We start from the raw sequence: 18,849 nt of genomic DNA, 5'->3' as shown, positions 1-18,849 counted from the left end.
ATCTCTTCTTTTTGTGTATGTGTAGTTAATTCTTAGTACAAAACTTAGGGGGTTTATCCTGCTGAAAGTCCTAGACAGATCTTCAAATGATCTCTTTTAGTTTCTGTTGGTATTAATTTCTCTGGGCTTCTGCTATAAGACCTGGGGCCACTGGAGATATATTCCATCAGATCTATTTTTCTGTACCACACACAAAATATACCAAGGCTGGTGAAATTCCATTTCAATGAAAATTCATTTTCCCATGCCATTACATGTCTGATTTTGCAGAAGTCAGATGCTTTGTGCAGTTTAAAAATCTGACAGACTTTAGTGGTTAAAATATATCCCAGCCAAGTTATGGAGCTGATCAAAATGCAGAGCACATACCATAGTCTGTTTGTTTGTACAAAGGAGGCTGGAAGAAGTGACAGGAAAACTCAAGGGTATTTTTTCATTTTGAAACCTGTATACACAGAAGATCAGGAGAGGTATTTGGAAATACTTTTGTTTTATTTGCAAATACATGTAACAGTCAGCTCCAGCTTAGTATTCCTTATCTTTCAGTTTCTCAGGCTTACTGCCTGAGGGAAGATCTACATTTAAATAACATGAAAAATGCTGGCTGAACAGTGTTTCAAGGTTTAGTTACATAAACATTTTCTTCAGAAACAAAACTGGTGTATCAAGTCCTCACCCATTCCCTCATTTCCAGAGCCTGTTGTCTTTGGCTGTTCCTTTCTGCTTCACTCATTAAGCTCCACTCCTCTTCACTTGTATCGCTACAAATCTTTGAGCATACTGATATAAACCGGATTGCTGAAATAATTTGGATTTTGAAGTGCTCCTTTGTTTTGAAGGGTCTTTGTTTAACCCAGATCACAGAAGTGACACAAGTTTATAGCACAACCCACATACATTCTAACTGGTACAACAATATGGTACTGAAACACAGCGTAGTGGGAGGAACAAGCAGCTGAGCAGAAAATGGGGTGAGAAGTTTCTAAACTGATTACTTGCTGGAGAGGATATGTTGAGCTACAGTTTCAGACTTAGCAACTTATCACCAACATAAGTTTAGTAACTGTGACTCACCAGTTACAGGATTTTCTTGAGACTTCTTTTTCTCTCGGCTTTTCTATCCATTTGAATGTTAAATAAGGCTTCAAGCTGTATCTAACGGGAAATGAATCAGATCTGAAAGCGAATTTCCCAGAAAAACAAACAGAATGCTTTTATCCAAAGCTTGAAAATGTAAACAAGAAATTGGAACAAAAATCTGTTCAGCTTCTGGAAGGAAAACAAGTATTTTCAAAATCACATTTAACTTTTATTTCTCTGATATCTACAGAGTTGCCACACCCTTTGGTGGTTTTGAGAGAGCATCAAAGCTGGTTAAATTCAAGGTACCAGATTATAATATGCTGATGCTAAACGATCCCAGATTCATGATCCTTGCAAACCCTCTTGCTGCCAGAAGATCCTTCAACAGGACTCCCAAAGGATGGACGTCCGAGAATATCCCTGTAGTGTTCATTCAGCCTGCGGAATCCAACGCCGTTCCAGAAACAGAGGACCTGTGAGAGAGGCTGCATTCTGCATGGTACAAAATGCTGACAGCTGCACATCCATGTATTTTTGGTCCAAATAGTACTAAAGGCTACTGACAAAATTTTTCCTTGGAAGCTGGAGTATAACTAATAATGTGGAATGCAGTGTCTCTTCTCTGGCACCCAGTTTCATCTGTAAACATGAGCTAAATAAAGTAACTTGGTAAATATGACAGTGATATTTTCTATTTGTGTTTACATGTTCTTCTTTTACATTCTGAAATCTTTGCATGTCATTTAAGAACAAGTGTACCAAGAAAAAAGAAGTGACACCACTCTCAAGGGACTTGATAGGTAATCCAGGGAAAACAACCAAGCAAACCCTGCACTCAATGCACCCCATGTCCCATCTGCTCGAGATAAGCTCTGACAAATCAACCTTCTTCCCAAACCCTGCCTTGGCCCAAGGTAAGAATTGTGTCATTCCTTCAGGGGCAGCAAGGTCAGGCCTTTTTTCCTCCTTTCTGACTCTTCCTCAGCTGCTGTGATGCACATCAGTGCCTGCGTCACCTGGATTTGTTGACAGAAAACTCGGTAAATTTGGCCATGACAAGGATTACGTACTGGGATGAAAAAGTACAGAGGTATTTCCTGGATGTTTAGAATGTTTGTATTATTCACAACTAAAAAGTCCAGCAATTACTGGTTATGTCAAGCGTACAAAAATAGTATCACCAAGCTCTGTTACCACAAATACCTTTCTTGCTAGAAAGACATTTCATAGACCTTTCCCCCTACATCTATACTGGGACTTAAAGCATGAGAGAGTCCTTGCTCTTGATATACTGACAAGGTCTGATATTTTATAAATACCAGTATATGTGTTTTTCAAATGTCATTTCAAGGCAGGTAGTTGGCAAAGAAAATTTTGCCATCCATTTTCTTTAATTTATTATGTCACTTGATTTTCACAAATAAATGTACAGGTCCTGAAAAAATTTAGGAAATAAAGAAATATTTTTTTAAAAAAAAATCCACCTCATTGACTGAGAACACTTTCCTAGCAAGGGAAGAGTTTGGGGATCTTAACTGTGCACATTGTACAACCATAAAATGGACAATGACAAAAATACAAATTCTTCAAAGTTGAAGATGCAAGCCTAAAGAAAAAAAATGTGGTGAGGTGCAATGCAAACAACTTCTGGAGGAATTAGTATTTTATGAGCATTCATATGGCTGTTTGAGGAGAAATATGAGAAAACTGATGCATAGCACATACACAGTGAGGACTGTGAAGAAGGGATACATCATTTTACTGTATTCTCTGTAAAAACAACGTATACACGCAGAGCGTGCCACCCTGCTCCTTACACACACACATAATGGCAACTTCAGTTCCCTATTTATCCATGGATCCCCTGGAGCAGAACGGGCTCTGGAGGCCTCAGATGTTTGAGAGGCGCTGAGCCTGCAATGGACGTGTTCAGCTGATGGTCCCAGCAACAGAAATCACTACAGTGCCTCTCGAGACCTCTCGAAGGAGCTGCGTCACCACAGGAGTGGGAGCTCTGATTCCCCTCTGGGCTCAGCCATCAGCCGCAGAGCAGGAGCCTCGTGCCTCCTGTCCAGCTCTGCCACCAGGGAGCCTCGGGCACACTGGGCATGGCACGGGAGCGCTCCGGGAAGCCCGGCAGGCAGGGAGGAGAGGGAAGGGTCTGCAGCCACAGCGTCCAACCTTCCCGTGCTGAGGGGCTTGTGCAAACCGCCTGCAGGGGAGAGGCCACGCTAAACTCCTGACCGTGCCTGGGGAGGGCTCGGCAGTGTTAACTGGCAGAGGGAAGGCTGTGCAATGTGCTAAGCATTCAACAGCACGCAGGAGCCAGTGCCAGCGTCCAGGAATGTTCCCTGGCTGCATCAGCCTGGATGGAGCCTCATTGTGCAAGTCTCACTGCAATAAACAAATCCCTTTGCCAAAATCCAACTCGTTTGCCACAAAGGAACATCTCTTGGTAAGACTGGGAATTCAGAAGTCCACTGTTGACTTCATTGGGGTTTAGGACCTGCATTTATTCCTTCAGATTGTTATACTGCACTTGAAGTGTATCCTGTAACTAAAGGAAAGCGGCAGGGGGGCTCCTGAAGGCTTCTTTTAGCTGCAACAAATACAGCTGCAAGGACAGGTTGAATGGGAAAACACACAAGTAACAGATTTACACAGAAACAAGCACAAGTTTATAAATATTTCAGGAAATGTGTACTTAACATCATGTACATTTTATCACAAGACACTCACATTTGCTTCAAAAAGAGAAAGGCACTGAAGGGTATGGTGAGAAGGCAGAAGTATGGTGAGAATATACAATAAAAATGCCTAAAAATCTTAGCTCCCAACGGTTTTCTCTCTCTCTCTCTCTTTTTTTTTTTTTACATCAAGGTATCCATTGTAGCAGTATAAAGGGAACTCAAAAATTCATTTAAATGTTTTCACTAAAAATGTGTTGAATTGAGAAAATGGATTTGCTATTTCCCAGTCTACACAGAATACCCTATGATCACAGTATGTAAAAAATAAATAAGATATGTACCCTTCTAAGTAAATCCATGACTATATGGGATTTTTAAAACATATGAACCTTAAACCTTTTTTGACATGAAAAGTCAGGGTTCATGGCCTGTACTGCCTGCTCTGGAGAAAAAAAAATTAACTGCATGCTCCCTTCTTAGAAGTTTGAAATATGTCAGCATGTCTTGGCTGCTTTCCCTCCTGCATGATCCACACATCTGACAATTGTGGAAATAAATTATTATTCTATTGTCTCAAAGTATCCCTCTGTTTAAATTAATTTAATACACATTGTCTCAATCAGAAGCAGGAAAAACACACTGGAGACAGAATTCTACTCCCAGTCAAATCAAACAAAGGTTTTGGCACTGCCCTCTGTGCAGACAGAACTTCTGCATAGTATTTATTTCATCACAAACATGTATTTGTAATCAGAATTTATACTATGTATTCAGCATCAGAATGGATATTTTAGATTACAGAGCTGGGCTTAAAACTATGTAGGTAGTCTGTTTTGCATTTTACATATGGTGAAGTGCTAACAACCCTAATCATGCCTTAGAAATACTCTGGGAAACTGCATGAAAATGCAGCGGAAATGTGCCCACATCTCATTAGACCTCTTTTAAACAAAATGTGATAAAATGTACATGACGATAAAATTATTTTCAGACCAGACATGAATAATCTGCACTCTACCGCAGCTCCTAGATGGCCTTACTAACCAGCACAAAATATTCTGGGCAGCACCTAAACCAAGAGGATAAAAGAGACTTCCTGAAATACATTAGGACCGTGGAGCATAAACCCCAATATATGTTAGATTAGAATTTCTCATTGTGAGGCCCATAAATTATAAGCAGAGTAGACAGAAATACCAGAGAAGATCCCTATAAGCCTGACAAGTCACGTAGCACTGACTCCTTCATTATTCCCGGAGGCTACAGACTGTTCAAAACCAAATAAAAAGTGATCTAAATGATTTATAAATAGTGTGTTTGCCACAGAGCTGTTATGTAACTGGGTGTTAGAATATAGATAATAAAAAACAGTTACAAAATGCAGTCAGCATACTGATACAGTTTAAGAAACAAAAAAATTGCATATAAAATACTCTTACTAAAAGGAAATTAAAAAGCCACTCAAAGGTGAAATCCTTTCAAGGAAATAATTCTTTCTTTTTAATAGCCTGCAGTCCAAGTGTTCAGAGCAAGGTAAAACTACTACAGAGCTGTAACCCTTCTCTCCAAAAGGAAAAAGAACTTATCAGGGTTTAAGAGTACAATAGAGGAGACTCAGAAGACAAAAAGACAAATAAAACTTTACTGCAAGGACACAGTAATTAAACTATCTCAACACAAATAAAGGAAGTTATGACAGAGGTCTCCACAAATGGTATGGAAAAGATGATGAGGGAACAATAACACAGGAACAAACTGACTCTTAATAAAATGGTAAGGAACCAACTTTAAAATTAACGGAATAAATATTTTTTCAAGAAATGCCTGGTTGTCGAACCTGGTGTTATAGGATGGTATGGGTCAAAAACTATTAATAACTTCAAAACAGGATAAACAACTTCATTGTGGTAACTATGCTTATTCTGGATAATGGCTACTATGGGATGTGCACCTGGAACAGAGGAAGTGTGTGAGAAAGATCACCCCACATTTACCCCTTTTCTTTCTACAAATATCTTCTACTGGGCACTCTCAAAGATCTGGGAAAGGAGGATTTGTCACTCCTATGAAATACTTTCTGTTTCCCCAAAGCCATGTGTTAAAGCACCATGTCAATTCTAGCACGTGCCATTAGTACTGATGTTCATTAATTGACATCAAAATATCCATTAGGGGAGCAGTGAGAGCAAAGTCAATTCCCACATGGAAATGAGGACATTTAAATGGAACCAGAGAGCCAGGGTTAACTTAAACCTCCCTCACAGTACATGGGCACTGCAGGGATCACAAAAGCCTGACCTCAGCTATATCTTTGGCAAGACTGCTGATCCTATACTCAGGTTAGGACACTACATACAAAACTTGTTCCTCAGTCTTCCCTTTAATAAAATAGAAATAGCAATGCAGGCTGTATAAACCTTTCTTTTTATTATTGTATGTTTGGAGGTTGGGGTTTTGGTTTGGTTTGGTTTTGGGGTTTTTTTTGGGGGGGGGGTGGTTTGGTTTTGGTTGATTGGTTGGTTTGGTGGCTTTTTGTTTGGTTGGTTTTTGTGGGGTTTTTTTTTTCATGTTAAAGAATTAATTTCATTGTAAAAATAAAGAAAGTAAAACATAGCCTTATATGAGTACATACATAATATTCCTGGCTATGGATTATAATGAATGCAAGAAGCATTCGAGGGAGAATAACATTCTACTTTCATTTTACTTGAAATACTGGATTTCATTCTAAAATGGGCTGACTCTAACAAAAGTATCTACAAATTAGTATTGGATGTTTTTTAAATAAAGATGTAACTTTAGCTATTAAAAAGTCCAAATAACTTCTCTTACTGTTATTTTTGGACAATACTATTAACTAAATTCAGGATGAATTCACAACCCTTTTGTTTTCAGATGTGCCAAGATGGAAATTGGATTTCCTGAGAACAGACTATTCCTCCAAAATACCTGGCCCAGAATTTGCAATACTTCCCTACTGCACAAAGATACTGTGAGACAAAGTTAAATAACACTTGCAAGAAGCACAGGATTTATAAATGACTGTAAGAGTGAAAATAAGCCCTGGTATTGTGAGCCAACTATTCTTTCAAAAGCAAATGGAGATTAAAATATTCGATGGTGTTTGTACAAAGAACAGCTTGAACTTTGCCAGTTCAGAGCTGGCTGTACTCATTAGCACAGGAATGCCCTCAGGCTGCTTTGCATGGAAGGTATAACTTAGAACTGGATTTCTCTAGAGTTCTGAAGGACGTATGGAGAGTCATCTTCCAAAAGAAAAAAAAAAGTAATAAGATTCAAATCTTGATGAGATCCTGGGTGCCAGGAGGCTGACCATGCCCAGTCCCCACAGCAGGAAAGCTGGCAGCCATGCAGAAGTCCAGAGTGTATTATTCCACTTCCTTTTTCTTAGAGAAGATTCTCTGCAGAGCCAAGTTAATCTAGGCAAATACTAACTTGAAACAGTAGTTACTGTGGTCATTACCCTCCAGATTACTGAAAGATGACTATGCAAGATAACCACAAATGATTATAAACAAACATTTGAGGCATGACAGGCCCTTCCTAGGCTGGCCTACTGTACGTCAAGAAGCCAAGCAAGGCTCAGTTCCGGCAGCCAATTCCAGCACTATGTCATTCCTCAAGTTCTTAATGAGAACATTTTGACTATTTGCTGGCAAGGGTAAAAATAAAAACATGCTGTACAAAAGGAAGGAAAAGAGCAAACTGACCTAAAATGGAAGTGTCTATTTCCCAGCCAGGTTTTGCAGTGATGCAAATCCATTTCATTAATGTCTCGTTGTCGAGAAGGAAGCAGTATTACATACAGCTCAAACTGAAAAGTCTCCTTACATTTAATGGTGTCACTTCATCATTCGTTCAGATGTGGCTTATAAAATAGGCAGAAAGAAAGGAAAATGTGGAAATGGGAAGCATCAGTGGGAAGGAAGCAGTAAAGCAGACCTGCACCTCCAGGGTTCCGTGACATTAAGACAGTGCTATTCTAGAATGTGTTCTGTGCACAAGCCATTTTCTCTTAGCAATGTTTTGCACCTCAACAGTTAAAAAATTTCTTCTAATTTTTGATCTAAATTTGGCCATACCCATCTTAATTTCTCATTATAACCTTTTTTTTTTTATTATTAATACATGCTTCCTTTTCTGTCACATTGCTTCAACTGGTATATTCAAAGACTGTAACGTCTTTCATGCTTCACTTGTCCAGATGAAAAAATTCAACTCATTTTAGTCTCTTATCCACTCCTCTCATTTAGCAGGGATTTAAACCATATTTTTACAACTCTTCTAAGTTATTTCTTGCATGTGGATTTCCAGATCTGTTCTAAGGTCTCAATGACCTCATGTACAACACATGGCATCAGTACTGTTTTATCTGTACAAGTACAGGGCTAAAATTATTTGTGACTGGATTCACATTTTCCACAGTAGCATCAAATCAGTGACTCACAACCACTCTGTCTTTAGCTTGCACACCCACTTCTTTAAAATTCTCTCATATTCCATCTGACAAGCTCTGAGCTTTTGTCAGGGAGCCTTTCCCATTAGGCTCTAACATACGACCTTGTACTTCATATTGTATCCCATTTTATTTCTCTACTCCTCAAGCTCATCCAATTTGTTCAGTACAACATCACCCTACAGGGACTGTTTCCCAACTTTGTGATGTCACCAGAGCTCATCAGCAAGTTCTAGTTTTTGTGCCAGGATCACTAATGAAAAATTAAACAATATGAGTTTCAATATCAATTTTTGGACAGAGCTCCAAAAACTTCCCCTTGCCATTAAGTGTAACATATTGCCACTTTTTCCTCTGGGCTATTTCTTTGCCCATCTGACACTCACCTTCAAAATTCCCCTTTTCTTCAGTGTCACAAATTTGTTTATTTAGAAAAGCAGTTACTGTATCACAGAAAGAAAGCAGGCAAGTTCTGTGATGTCTATGCAAGTTCTGGCATGCTCTGTCTATGGCAAAGAAAAGTTTTATCTTATTTACTTCAACTTTTTTTTTCCTTAAGAAGTCATCATAATCTTTAAATACTGTGTTTTAGCCCTGTTGCAATTTACTTGGGTGTAGACTGATGTGCATGTGGAAGGGACTCAACTCTTGTGTTTTAAATCAAATAATGCTCAGTTTCTCACCCAGGACAAAATATAAAACATTTTTGCATTCTCTTATCTGAAGTATTTAATGTGTTTTTTATTTTTAATGAGACAATATATATTACGTAATGTCAGCCACTATATTACTTCTAATTTTATACTCACTGAATTCCTCTCTTTTGTTTTCATTTTACTTCATGTTGGGTTTCACCCTGAAAGTTCAGTTCAACCGCAGGAGTTCTCTGTAAGAATCAGACGTCTCTTTCTTTTCTTCTTCTGTTGCAGACATCCATTCTTATTGGTTTGCATGCTAGGAGGAAGCAATAAATGAGATCTAGAAACTTGAAAGGATTGTTGAAAATTGATGCAACACAAACAAAGATCATAATAAAAAACTTTATTTTTTCAAGAGCATCCAGATAAGGACACAATTTTAAACAGTTGTCAGATACATACAGTATGCACAAATTTTCTTATACTTCGACTGTTTCAGCAACTAACTTTAAAAACAGAATAGCCTAAAATAGGAAAGGATTTCAATTGCACTGTTTTTCCACAGAAGTAGATTATTGGACTGGAAATTGGATTATCCAAGAGGAAAAATATTCAGTTGCAAGACTTACACAACCCTCACCCTTTTCCTTGTTCTTAAAGAATGAAAAAAAATCAAGAACACAGAGACCTTGTTCCATGTCCATTATCATCAAAAAGTCTGGAGAAGAATGCAAACCAACGTTTCTTTTTCTCAGGGTGAAATTCTAGATGAAATTCAATAAAATTGCTTTTGCCATCCCACTGAACATTGTAGCCCTTGAGAGCTACCAGGAAAAATTGTATAGTCAGGCTAAAGTACAATGAATAAGAGCAAAATACCTTGTGTTTATTCCTGCACCTACAGGAAGAAAAGTTTAAAAAAGGTGGCTATGCTCTATGAAAGTGTCCACAGCTAACTGAGAGGAGGAAAAAGATCAAACCTGACCTGAAATGTTAGGCAGGTTTTTTTAACTTTGCTAAAATAAACCACCACTTAACACTCTCATTGCTTCTGAAGCCTCACTTAGAGCTTTGAAGATAAAAAAAGCCAGTGATGGTTTTTTTCAGACAGGATCCATTTTCTCCTTCATTCATGCCTTCTAATGTCCTCCATTTACATGTATAAATTTTAGGCTCTATGCAGGATGTGGGAATGAGATCAATCGGATGAGTAAACTTCATGTGACTGCTTGTTACAGACTACATGAGGAAAAACACTGCTAGGAGTGTGTTTAAAAGAAAGGTTGTAGGAATAAGGTGTTCGTGGTAGGGAAGATTTGAGCACTGGAATAGAGTTAGCTAAAGTTTCCCTCAAGAAAACACATCCTCATGTAGCCTACTGCAAGCCCTAGAGAACTCGGGCTAAAGTGTTGTTGCAGCTTCCCTTCAGAACCCATAGCAAATGCATATGATTGCTATTCGATGTCACAAAAAATAAAAATACTGCTTACCTTTTCTCTGGTTCTTCTCCACCTTTATGGCACTCCATCCTACCAGGGTGCTTTCCACAACTCTTGCAGAATTATGCAGAGCACTGAGCAAATCACTCAATGAAAAAGCACGGCTCCTGAAGACAAGCAATTGCAAGAACATCTTGGAATTTGAAAGATTTTTTTCTCCTCTCCAGGCAGAACTGTTTAAACATATAATCTGACAATACCCTAAAGGTTTAGAGAACGTGGAAAAATCACATATTCTGAAGTAACCCTTACCTTACTTAATGAAACTTCATCCTGCTACGGCCCAGCGTCCCTGGTATCTTTCAAATTACATTTTCTTCTAGAACAATGATTCTCTTTATCCTTTTCTCTTCTGAGAAGAGTAGCACAGCCTCAAACACTCTCTTCAGAACTCAGCAATTACTTCACAACACGATGGCAGGTCCCATTCACTGGAATTAAACATGTTTTTCAATTAAAATGGCATTATCTCATAAGTCTCTTAAAGTCAATGGTAAATAGTACTTGATCACATACAAATTGTTTATGACAGGCCAGTAAAATATACTGGACCATAACAGGCAGTGTAATGTGTGGTGCTGAATTAAATGCAGTGAAAACATTTAAAAGAGAGAAGTAAATGATAAAGCACACCTTAAATTCTGCATTGGCTTGTGGAATTTTCTGCCTCAGACCTTACACATAATTTGCTAATTTACTTTTTGCAAAATACTCCTGTAAGTACAGCCACAGTTCCTGTTAAGTGCACAAAGTCGATTTCACATGATTAAAAGCTCATGAAGAAGGAGAAAGGTCTATGCAGAAGACAAGAGCAACGACAAAATGAATGACTCAAAAAACATTGCTTAATTATTCTTCAAGACACCTTACACTTTAATATTCTACCCCTACAGAAGAATTAGAGCAGACATAACTTTTTATGAACCATTTGAACATGAAGAGGAGAGCAGTGGATTGAAAAGGTTGTTGTAAACCTGTTCCAAGCATCAAGAAGAAATATGAAAGAAATTAGACAACAAGTGTTCCAGTACAGCCACAGGTATGAAAATGTTCATTCAAAATGCATATTAAAAAACAAAACAACCACAATATAATTATTGGAAGTCAGGAAGAAGTCAGAATTTATTTACAGAACAGCCATTGGCAACAAGATTAGGGATGATCCTGGAACAGGAGAATTGTAACACCAAAATAAACCCTTGTGTGCATCTGTAAAACACAGATTTGTAGCTCAATCAATGATGAAAATGATGTGTGACACCTGCAGCACTGAGGAAAAATATTTAATGCAATTACCTTTGAACATTTTGATGTCTCCTAACGATGTTAAGGCTTTTCTTTTGGCAGGTAGCTATCCATAAATTTTTACCCTGGAATGGACATGTGCAAACCCCCAATGCCCTAGATGTGCTTAAGGATCTGGATAAGTTCTGCCTCCCTTCCCTCCCAGCTTGGTGTTTTGTGTCACATCCTGCACGCACCTCCTTCAACCCCTCTCCTCCTCTTCAGCTCTCCATCGACTCTCCAGAGTCACAATCTATTTAGTAATAGTACCAAAGTGTGCTCATAAACCCATAGAAACATTCGTCTGCATCATGCCTAGCACATATCCTGCACAGCCAAAACGGCAGCAGGAAATCATTTGCCCTGGTAGCATTGTTTTGTATGTGCACTATTTATTCTAATTTTAAAATTCTTCTGCTACCTCATTTAGGGCTTCCTGTGCTGCACCTGTGTCACTCTCTGCCTGAACTGTGTGTGGAAGGCTCTGTTAAGATTCACTGCTAAAGAATCTTAAAATATACTATAATTAAAGCTCACAGACCACACTTACTCTGAGAGAAAAAAAAAAGGAACAGAAGAAACCAATATAAATCCTAAGGGACTTCTAAAGATTAGTGGTGAAAAACAAATCTGTGCTGAAGAAAGGGCAGAGGCAAACACGAAAAGCAGAGTTCAGAGAAAGCAAAAATATCAAAATGAGATCATAATCAGAATGAGGTCATAATCCCAGTTTGGGACACACAGACGCCTTTGCTTGACTGGCTTAGCAAAGAAGTAATGCAGGGATCATGGGCTGAACTGACACTACCCAAAACAATAAGCAGAATGCTTTTGATAAGTGTGTAACAACAAGATGCACAAGCACAAAATTAGATTTTTAATTGCCTTGTTAACACACTGACTTTCAAAAGGTTTTTACCCTTAAATTTCTAATGATAACCTCAATAAACAGCTAAAAAAGAACTGCCAAAAAAAGTAGTGCAGGATGCTATATGAGTCTTAGAACAATGGATCAGACATTAAATTCCCTTAAAAAAAATCACAAATTCTAGAAAAATTTTAAGAAAGCAAGAGACAAGCAAACACGGTATCTGTTAAAAAATAAAACAGATAAAAAACATTAAAACATTCTAATGCCTCAAGAAAAAACCTTTCATACAAAATCCTGTAGTAAGTAATTCCAATTTGTGAAGATGACTCCACAAATCACTGAAAAATGTAATTAGCTAGCTCTATATATGCAAGACAGAAGTCTGGAAAATTTACTGAAAATCTTGCAAAGAATTACCAAATCAAAAAGCTGTTGAAAAACATTGGAGAGTGAATCTGCAAAAATCGCTGTGCTAGTGGGCTTTTTACACTAGCAGTGTAATGGAAGAAACAGTAGCACAAAGTAATCTGAGGAAATTTAAAAAAAAAAATGGATACAAGAACAACAAAATGTCATATTTAAGGCAGTGAGCTAATTTGATGCAGTGCCTGCTATTCCACACAGTCATTTTGCAATCTGGATGACCTAAAGTAGATGCAGAAAGGGAACTTCACAAGGAAATTATTTTATTTGCTATTGCAGAAGATGCTGTTGGAAAACAGAACATGCTGTTAAGGCACAGAAGCACTTTTCCATTCCTAGAAGGCTATTAGAAAGGCAACTGGAAGAGAAAAAAATACAAGTAGTATCCATCAGCATGTGCCAAGGATTGATGTTGGGTGTGGTAGCACCTAAAATATCTTCGCTAATCTTGAAACGAAATGTGTTAGTGAAATCTACATGTTTATGCAGGAAAAAGATCATAATAGTGGAATTTAAAAGGTACTTGAACAACTAGAAATACAACCATTTGTGGATACGGAATTCTTATCTCAAATAACAAAAGGAAACACCACTCCCTGGCCAACATAATAGACCAGATAAAAATCAGGGGGAACATAACTTTGGGGCAGTGACTCTGGGGCAGATGATGGGTAAAATAATAATCACACAGGATCTGTCTGGGCCGCATGGAAGTCAAACGCAACTCTGAGGTGGACGTACACCTGTCCGGGGTTTGGCTCACAAGCCACCCTATGCCAGAGCTATTCCATGGGTATCTGAAGGAAAACCAACGTGCACAGCCAGATATCCTGGCATGAGAACTGGAAAACAATTGCTGGAAAAAACAAGCGCCGCCGCGCTCATTGTAAAGGGTTGTTAGCTCCAAACCTGAGCACCTGAGGGGCACCCGCCGAGCCATTTACCTGGGGACCCTTACCTGGGGACCCGGGCCCGCCCCAGTGCCTCGGGCTGCCCCGCACCGCCGCGGGCGGCCCCTCATCGCCTCGGGCGGCCCCGCACCGCCGCGGGCGGCCCCTCATCGCCTCGGGCGGCCCCGCACCGCCTCGGGCTGCCCCTCATCGCCTCAGGCGGCCCCGGGCCCCGCGCGCCTTCCCGCGCGCACACCGCGCATGCGCACCGGCGGGGGCGCGGCCGGAGCTGCCAATGGATTCTCCCCGCCCTTCCTTCCCTCCCTCCCTCCCTCCCTCCCTCCCTCCGCCGCCCGGGAAGATCCGGGACACCGCTCCGGGAGAGCGCCCCGGCTGCCGCCGCACTGCGCAGGCGCGGCGGCGCCGGGCCGGGGAGGGGAGCGCGAAGGAGGAGCGGGAAGCGGGGGAAGCAAAAGTTGCCGTGAGGGCGGGGCCGCGCCCGGAGTCGCCGCCGAGAGGGGGCGGGAGAGGAGCTGCGAGAGGAGCCGCCAGAGGAGCCGCCGGTGAGCCGGGGGTGCGCGGGGATGGGGCAGGGGCTGAGCCGCGGGTCGGGCGGCGGGTAAACTGCGGTGGGCAGGGGTCGGCTCGGGCAAGGGGTCGGGCACGGTCGGGGCCGCGGTGCCGGCGAGGGAGGCGGCCGCGGTGGCGAGGTGGGGACGGAGCGCGGAGTGCCGGGGTCGGGACCGTCGCCTCCTCCCGGCCGGAGGGGCGGCCGGGGTTAAATCCCTGCCGGGCTGCGTGGGTGGGGGTCAGCGCAGCTCGGGGCCGCGGCCGGCGCTGCCCCCGCGCGTTGTGTAAGCGGAGGGGCCGCGGAGCCGGCGGGACCCGCGGCGCTGGAGCGGGCTCGGAGCGAGGCGCGGTGCGCGGTTAATGTTCAACGCGGCCGTCACATGCCCACCAGCGGGTTCTTCGGGAGCGTTCCCAGGAGCTGCCTGGCTGCAACAGGAAATGCCAGTACAGGTGGTGTTGGAGCTGTTTGAAATTAAATCAGTTCGCAGCGTTTTGGGGGCAGAGTTGTTTGCTGTGTGTTCTCGTACAGATGGAGTTTCGGAGGCATGTGGGTAGACGTTTGCAAATGTATGCAAATCACCTGCTTAGCATCTGGTCTAAGTTTACCTATATCCCTTACTTTGATTTTCAATGCAAATATTTTAAAATTAGCTTTTCGGAGGAACAGTGACTTGTTCTCTCAACGTGGATTTTTCCCTTCCCAGAATAAGTGTGAGTTTTACATATCCTTACTTAGTGCTTTATCCTGCTCATGCAGCCAGCCCCCTACCAAAAACAACAGACACCAAACCACTTAAGCTTTCTTAACTTTGAAGCTACAAGGATTATTTTAAGAACAACAACTTAATCGTGCGAACAGCGTTGTGCCTGATTGATGATGCAGTATCCCCTTCCATTCCGAAGCAATGGAAATTCCCTTGACTGATTTTACGATTACCTGCTCTTTTCTTATAGAATGAATGGGTGCTTTTCTGTGTTAAAATAGTGAGACCTCATGTTATAATCTGACTATAAATTAGCCTTGTCAAAGGATAAATAATCCTTTCTTCCCCTAACAAATTGTTGCAAAGTAAGAGGTACTTACTGGTTATTTTTTTTAAGTATTGAATTACTTGTATAAAATTTATTATTCTTGACCAGTGGGATATTGACAGTAAAAGCACAAAAAATATGCACTTGACTTTCATATCAAGCCTTGATAGTGCAGGATCTTTTTTGGCCATACAGTATGCATGATGTGCTGCTGACAGAATTATTTGGATGTGTGATGCAGAGGCTGTCAGGGTATTGACAGTATCCTTGGTTAATCCTTGGTTTATGCCTCTTGATAGAGTAAAACAGTTTAGTCACTGAGGGATGCAGTGATGGGAGCAAAACTCATTCACAGAATTCTTCACAAACTTCATGGTTCAAGCAGAAACAAGTTGGAGTTTGTTAGGGGCAGGTTAAATGGTGATGGGTTGAGGCTGGATCAGGATTTTAGATGTGTAGACTGAGTGAAGTGTTTGTAGGAAGATATCCTGTTTGTACAGGATATGTTAATGAGGACATAGATGAGGTATAGTGATTCAGACATTCGAACTCTTTTTGTCGAGCCTATAATACACGTGTGCGTTTAAAGATGATGCTCACATTACCATTCCTTGTAACCCTGTTTTGTCATTTTTTCCTGGTAATTTAAGAAATCAGAAAGCTTTTTGAGGAAGAACGGAACTTGGTATTTTGCACTTCTGTTAATGATCAAACATCTGCACAGATCAGACAACTGAAAGGCAAGGGCAATTAATCTGAAACAAAAAGGCAAGTGTCAGTATCACTGTAAAGATACATTCTGTCTTTCTGAGGCTCAGGAAAGAGTATATTGTAGTCTTTGAATCATCGCATGTAAAGCAGTAGGAAGACAGAGAAACAAAAATCTTCTCCGTAGTGACTGTGTGATGATTCACTGTGAATGCTGGCCCGTGTCATAGGCTGGGAATTTGTGCTCTCCAAGATCTTTACTCAGAGTTCCCACTGTAGCTGTTTGTAAAGTCGGTGTCTCCTTATAACGAATGAGGGAGGCTGAGCTGTGAACCTGTTGTTTTGGTTTTGATGCAAACAGGAAAGTTTTTATTGGAACAGCTTAAAGCAAAAAATTGTACCCTCATACAAAAGCCATCTGGGATAGCATCTATGCTTCTGGTTCTCCATCCTGGAAGGATACACAGATGTGTGACGTGCAGGAGCAGAGGTTTGGCCTAGGAGGGACAGCTAAATAGGTAAGGGCTCAAGAAGAGACAATAGAAAAAAAATTAAAAAGAAAAAGTCTGGATTGAAAATACATAGGAGTTGTTTGGCAGACTTGCTAGAGGAGGTACCATCAAGTGCTCCTTTGGTGTCTTGGGGACTTGTTGAGTCACTGACCAAAGGAGAAAGAACGTGTCAGACCAATACCAGCTAGTGGTAGTATACTGGTATTGGCCTTTTCTTGTAGTGTTGTTCTTGTTTCTTCTTATGTGGGTTGCAAGTAAGTGCTAGTAATGAAATTTTTCTCCCTCTCTGATGTTTAAAATAGTGAAAATTTATGTTCCTGTAAACATATTTCTGTGAAATATAAACATATTTCTTCTTTTGAAGGAAATAGTATAATTTCCAAAGACAAAGACTGGTGGCTACTAAAAGCATTACACGTATCTTCAGGTGCATGAGATTTCTAGACAAATAATATCTTTAATGAAGAGGCAAAAGGTGGAAGGGGACAGGATCTGTGCAGGGGCCAAAACAAATTATGATTCAGCCTCATTGAGGTGGGTGTAAGAGATTATTCCTTTCAAATTTTGGTCTTTTTCTACATGTTTCTACATCTTTAAAGCAGCTTCACTGTTTATTTCTTTTTCCTAATGTAGGGAAATATCATTACAACCTCCAGCACTGTCACAATACAAATCAGATTTTCATTCCATTGACAAAATTTGGCAATGTTAAGTGACAACTTCTTGAACTGAGGAAAACACTCGAATTCTTGAGGTTGCAAGTTGTTGGATTTTTAATGAATTTCATTCTGTTAAGGAGGAGACAGTAACCCCAGCTGAGTCCTGATAATATCAGCTCATCGCAGAGAATTTTAGTGGTTTCACATCATAGCTTTATTCCTTCATAATATATTTCATCACTCTTCCTTCACAATTTTTGTTGTCTTGTGTCTCAATTCCTAAGTTAGATCGGTTCAGGAACTGAGTTCCCAGAGTTGTCAGGCTGTTGGGTGGGGTTGCTGGGCTCAGCACAGAGGCATGAACTGCAAGCAGAAGCAAAATGCTGTGTGGCTTAAAGTAACCCCAGCATTGGGCATGAGAAAGGTTTGCCATTAGTGATTTGTGCAAGACACTGAGAATAGTTGCAAAGTGAAGCCAAGAAGATGTAAATAACTATTCTTCAGCGAAATTTCAGGGATAGAAGCAGCCAGCAACTTTTGCACTTGTTGGCAGGTTTCCACTCAATTTGACAGAAGGGATAGAAGCCTCAGAGATGATTATCTACGTAGGAAGTGCATGAATAGAGGCAGCTGGCTGGAAGAGAGAGACCTTGTAAGATGATGTGAGGAGCAGAGTTGGCTTATGCCCCAGCTAGGGAGAAAACTGAGAACTCAGCCATGAGGCAGAAAATTATCAGGAGCCCAGGCATTGGTAGTTCCAGTGTTCACTGAGCCAACTGTTTATCTCATCAGTTTTATCTCAATGGATATCAGAGATGCTTAAACCCAAATGTGCCTGTAGGAACTGATTGTTTAGGCAAAATATCAGCTGCACTGATTTCTAAGCTTCTTTAATGACACTGCTTCTTAAACTACAGAGTTTGTACCAGCCACAGCTACGTGCTGGGCTGTACCCACCAAGCAGGTGATAAGGTGCAGTTCTGCTGACAGTGGATTTGTTGTTCTGGAAGCTGTAAAGGCAAGTGCCAGAAATTTTTCCCAGGCATGTGTTTTGTCCTGTAAGGCTGCACAGCTAAGGGTAGCCAGGTGCTTGATGAGCTCACCTGTGACTGAAGAACAGTGACTGAGATTGGGCAAGGCAGAAGGAGTTAGCCTGGTAAATAGACACTGGTTTGAGACCTTATAGCCCTTGTTTAGTGTCTTGGGTTGACAACAGTTATCCACAATCAATTCCTTTAGTCTGAAGGGCAAGAATATTCCTTAAATTATCAACTGCTAAAAGTCTTCTATAGAATGTCAGCAACACTGTGTGAAATAACTCTTTTCCTGAAATACTGCATTTACTGAAGACTCAGTATGATTCAATCACAAAATATTTGGGTTGGAAGGGACCTTAAAGATCATCGTGTTCCAAACCCCCTGCCATGGGCAGGGACACCTTTCAGCAGGTTGCTCAGAGCCCCTCCCAGCTTGCCCTTGAGCACTGCCAGGGATGGGGCATCCACAACTGGCT

The 18,849-nt window shown here is 40.9% G+C and overlaps 2 protein-coding genes and 1 long non-coding RNA gene across 3 annotated transcripts in view; 2 read left to right on the top strand and 1 right to left on the bottom strand.

Annotated features, from left to right (window-relative positions):
- MYOZ2 (myozenin 2) overlaps positions 1 to 2,412 on the top strand; it is a 31,470-nt gene extending 29,058 nt beyond the window's left edge. Inside the window, exon 7 of the mRNA XM_063415396.1 lies at positions 1,331 to 2,412. Within this exon, the coding sequence (XP_063271466.1) occupies positions 1,331 to 1,562 (232 nt within the window). The 3' untranslated portion in view covers positions 1,563 to 2,412. The remainder of the gene's footprint in view (positions 1 to 1,330) is intronic.
- Positions 1 to 14,174, bottom strand: part of LOC134559989 (uncharacterized) — a 69,590-nt gene extending 55,416 nt beyond the window's left edge. Inside the window, exons 1-4 of the long non-coding RNA XR_010082658.1 lie at positions 13,924 to 14,174; positions 10,640 to 10,818; positions 10,379 to 10,494; positions 9,060 to 9,204 (exon numbers count right to left, since the gene is read on the bottom strand). This is a non-coding gene — a long non-coding RNA (uncharacterized LOC134559989). The remainder of the gene's footprint in view (positions 1 to 9,059; positions 9,205 to 10,378; positions 10,495 to 10,639; positions 10,819 to 13,923) is intronic.
- Positions 14,175 to 14,273: 99 nt separating this feature from the next.
- The window catches only part of USP53 (ubiquitin specific peptidase 53), a 29,086-nt gene continuing 24,510 nt past the window's right edge, over positions 14,274 to 18,849 (top strand). The window contains exon 1 of the mRNA XM_063414988.1: positions 14,274 to 14,418. The gene's annotated coding sequence lies outside the window, so the exon portion shown is untranslated. The remainder of the gene's footprint in view (positions 14,419 to 18,849) is intronic.

Source organism: Prinia subflava, chromosome 18, assembly GCF_021018805.1.
Source record: "Prinia subflava isolate CZ2003 ecotype Zambia chromosome 18, Cam_Psub_1.2, whole genome shotgun sequence".
NCBI classification, from domain to species: domain Eukaryota; kingdom Metazoa; phylum Chordata; class Aves; order Passeriformes; family Cisticolidae; genus Prinia; species Prinia subflava.
This window is presented reverse-complemented; position numbering and strand designations above follow the sequence as displayed.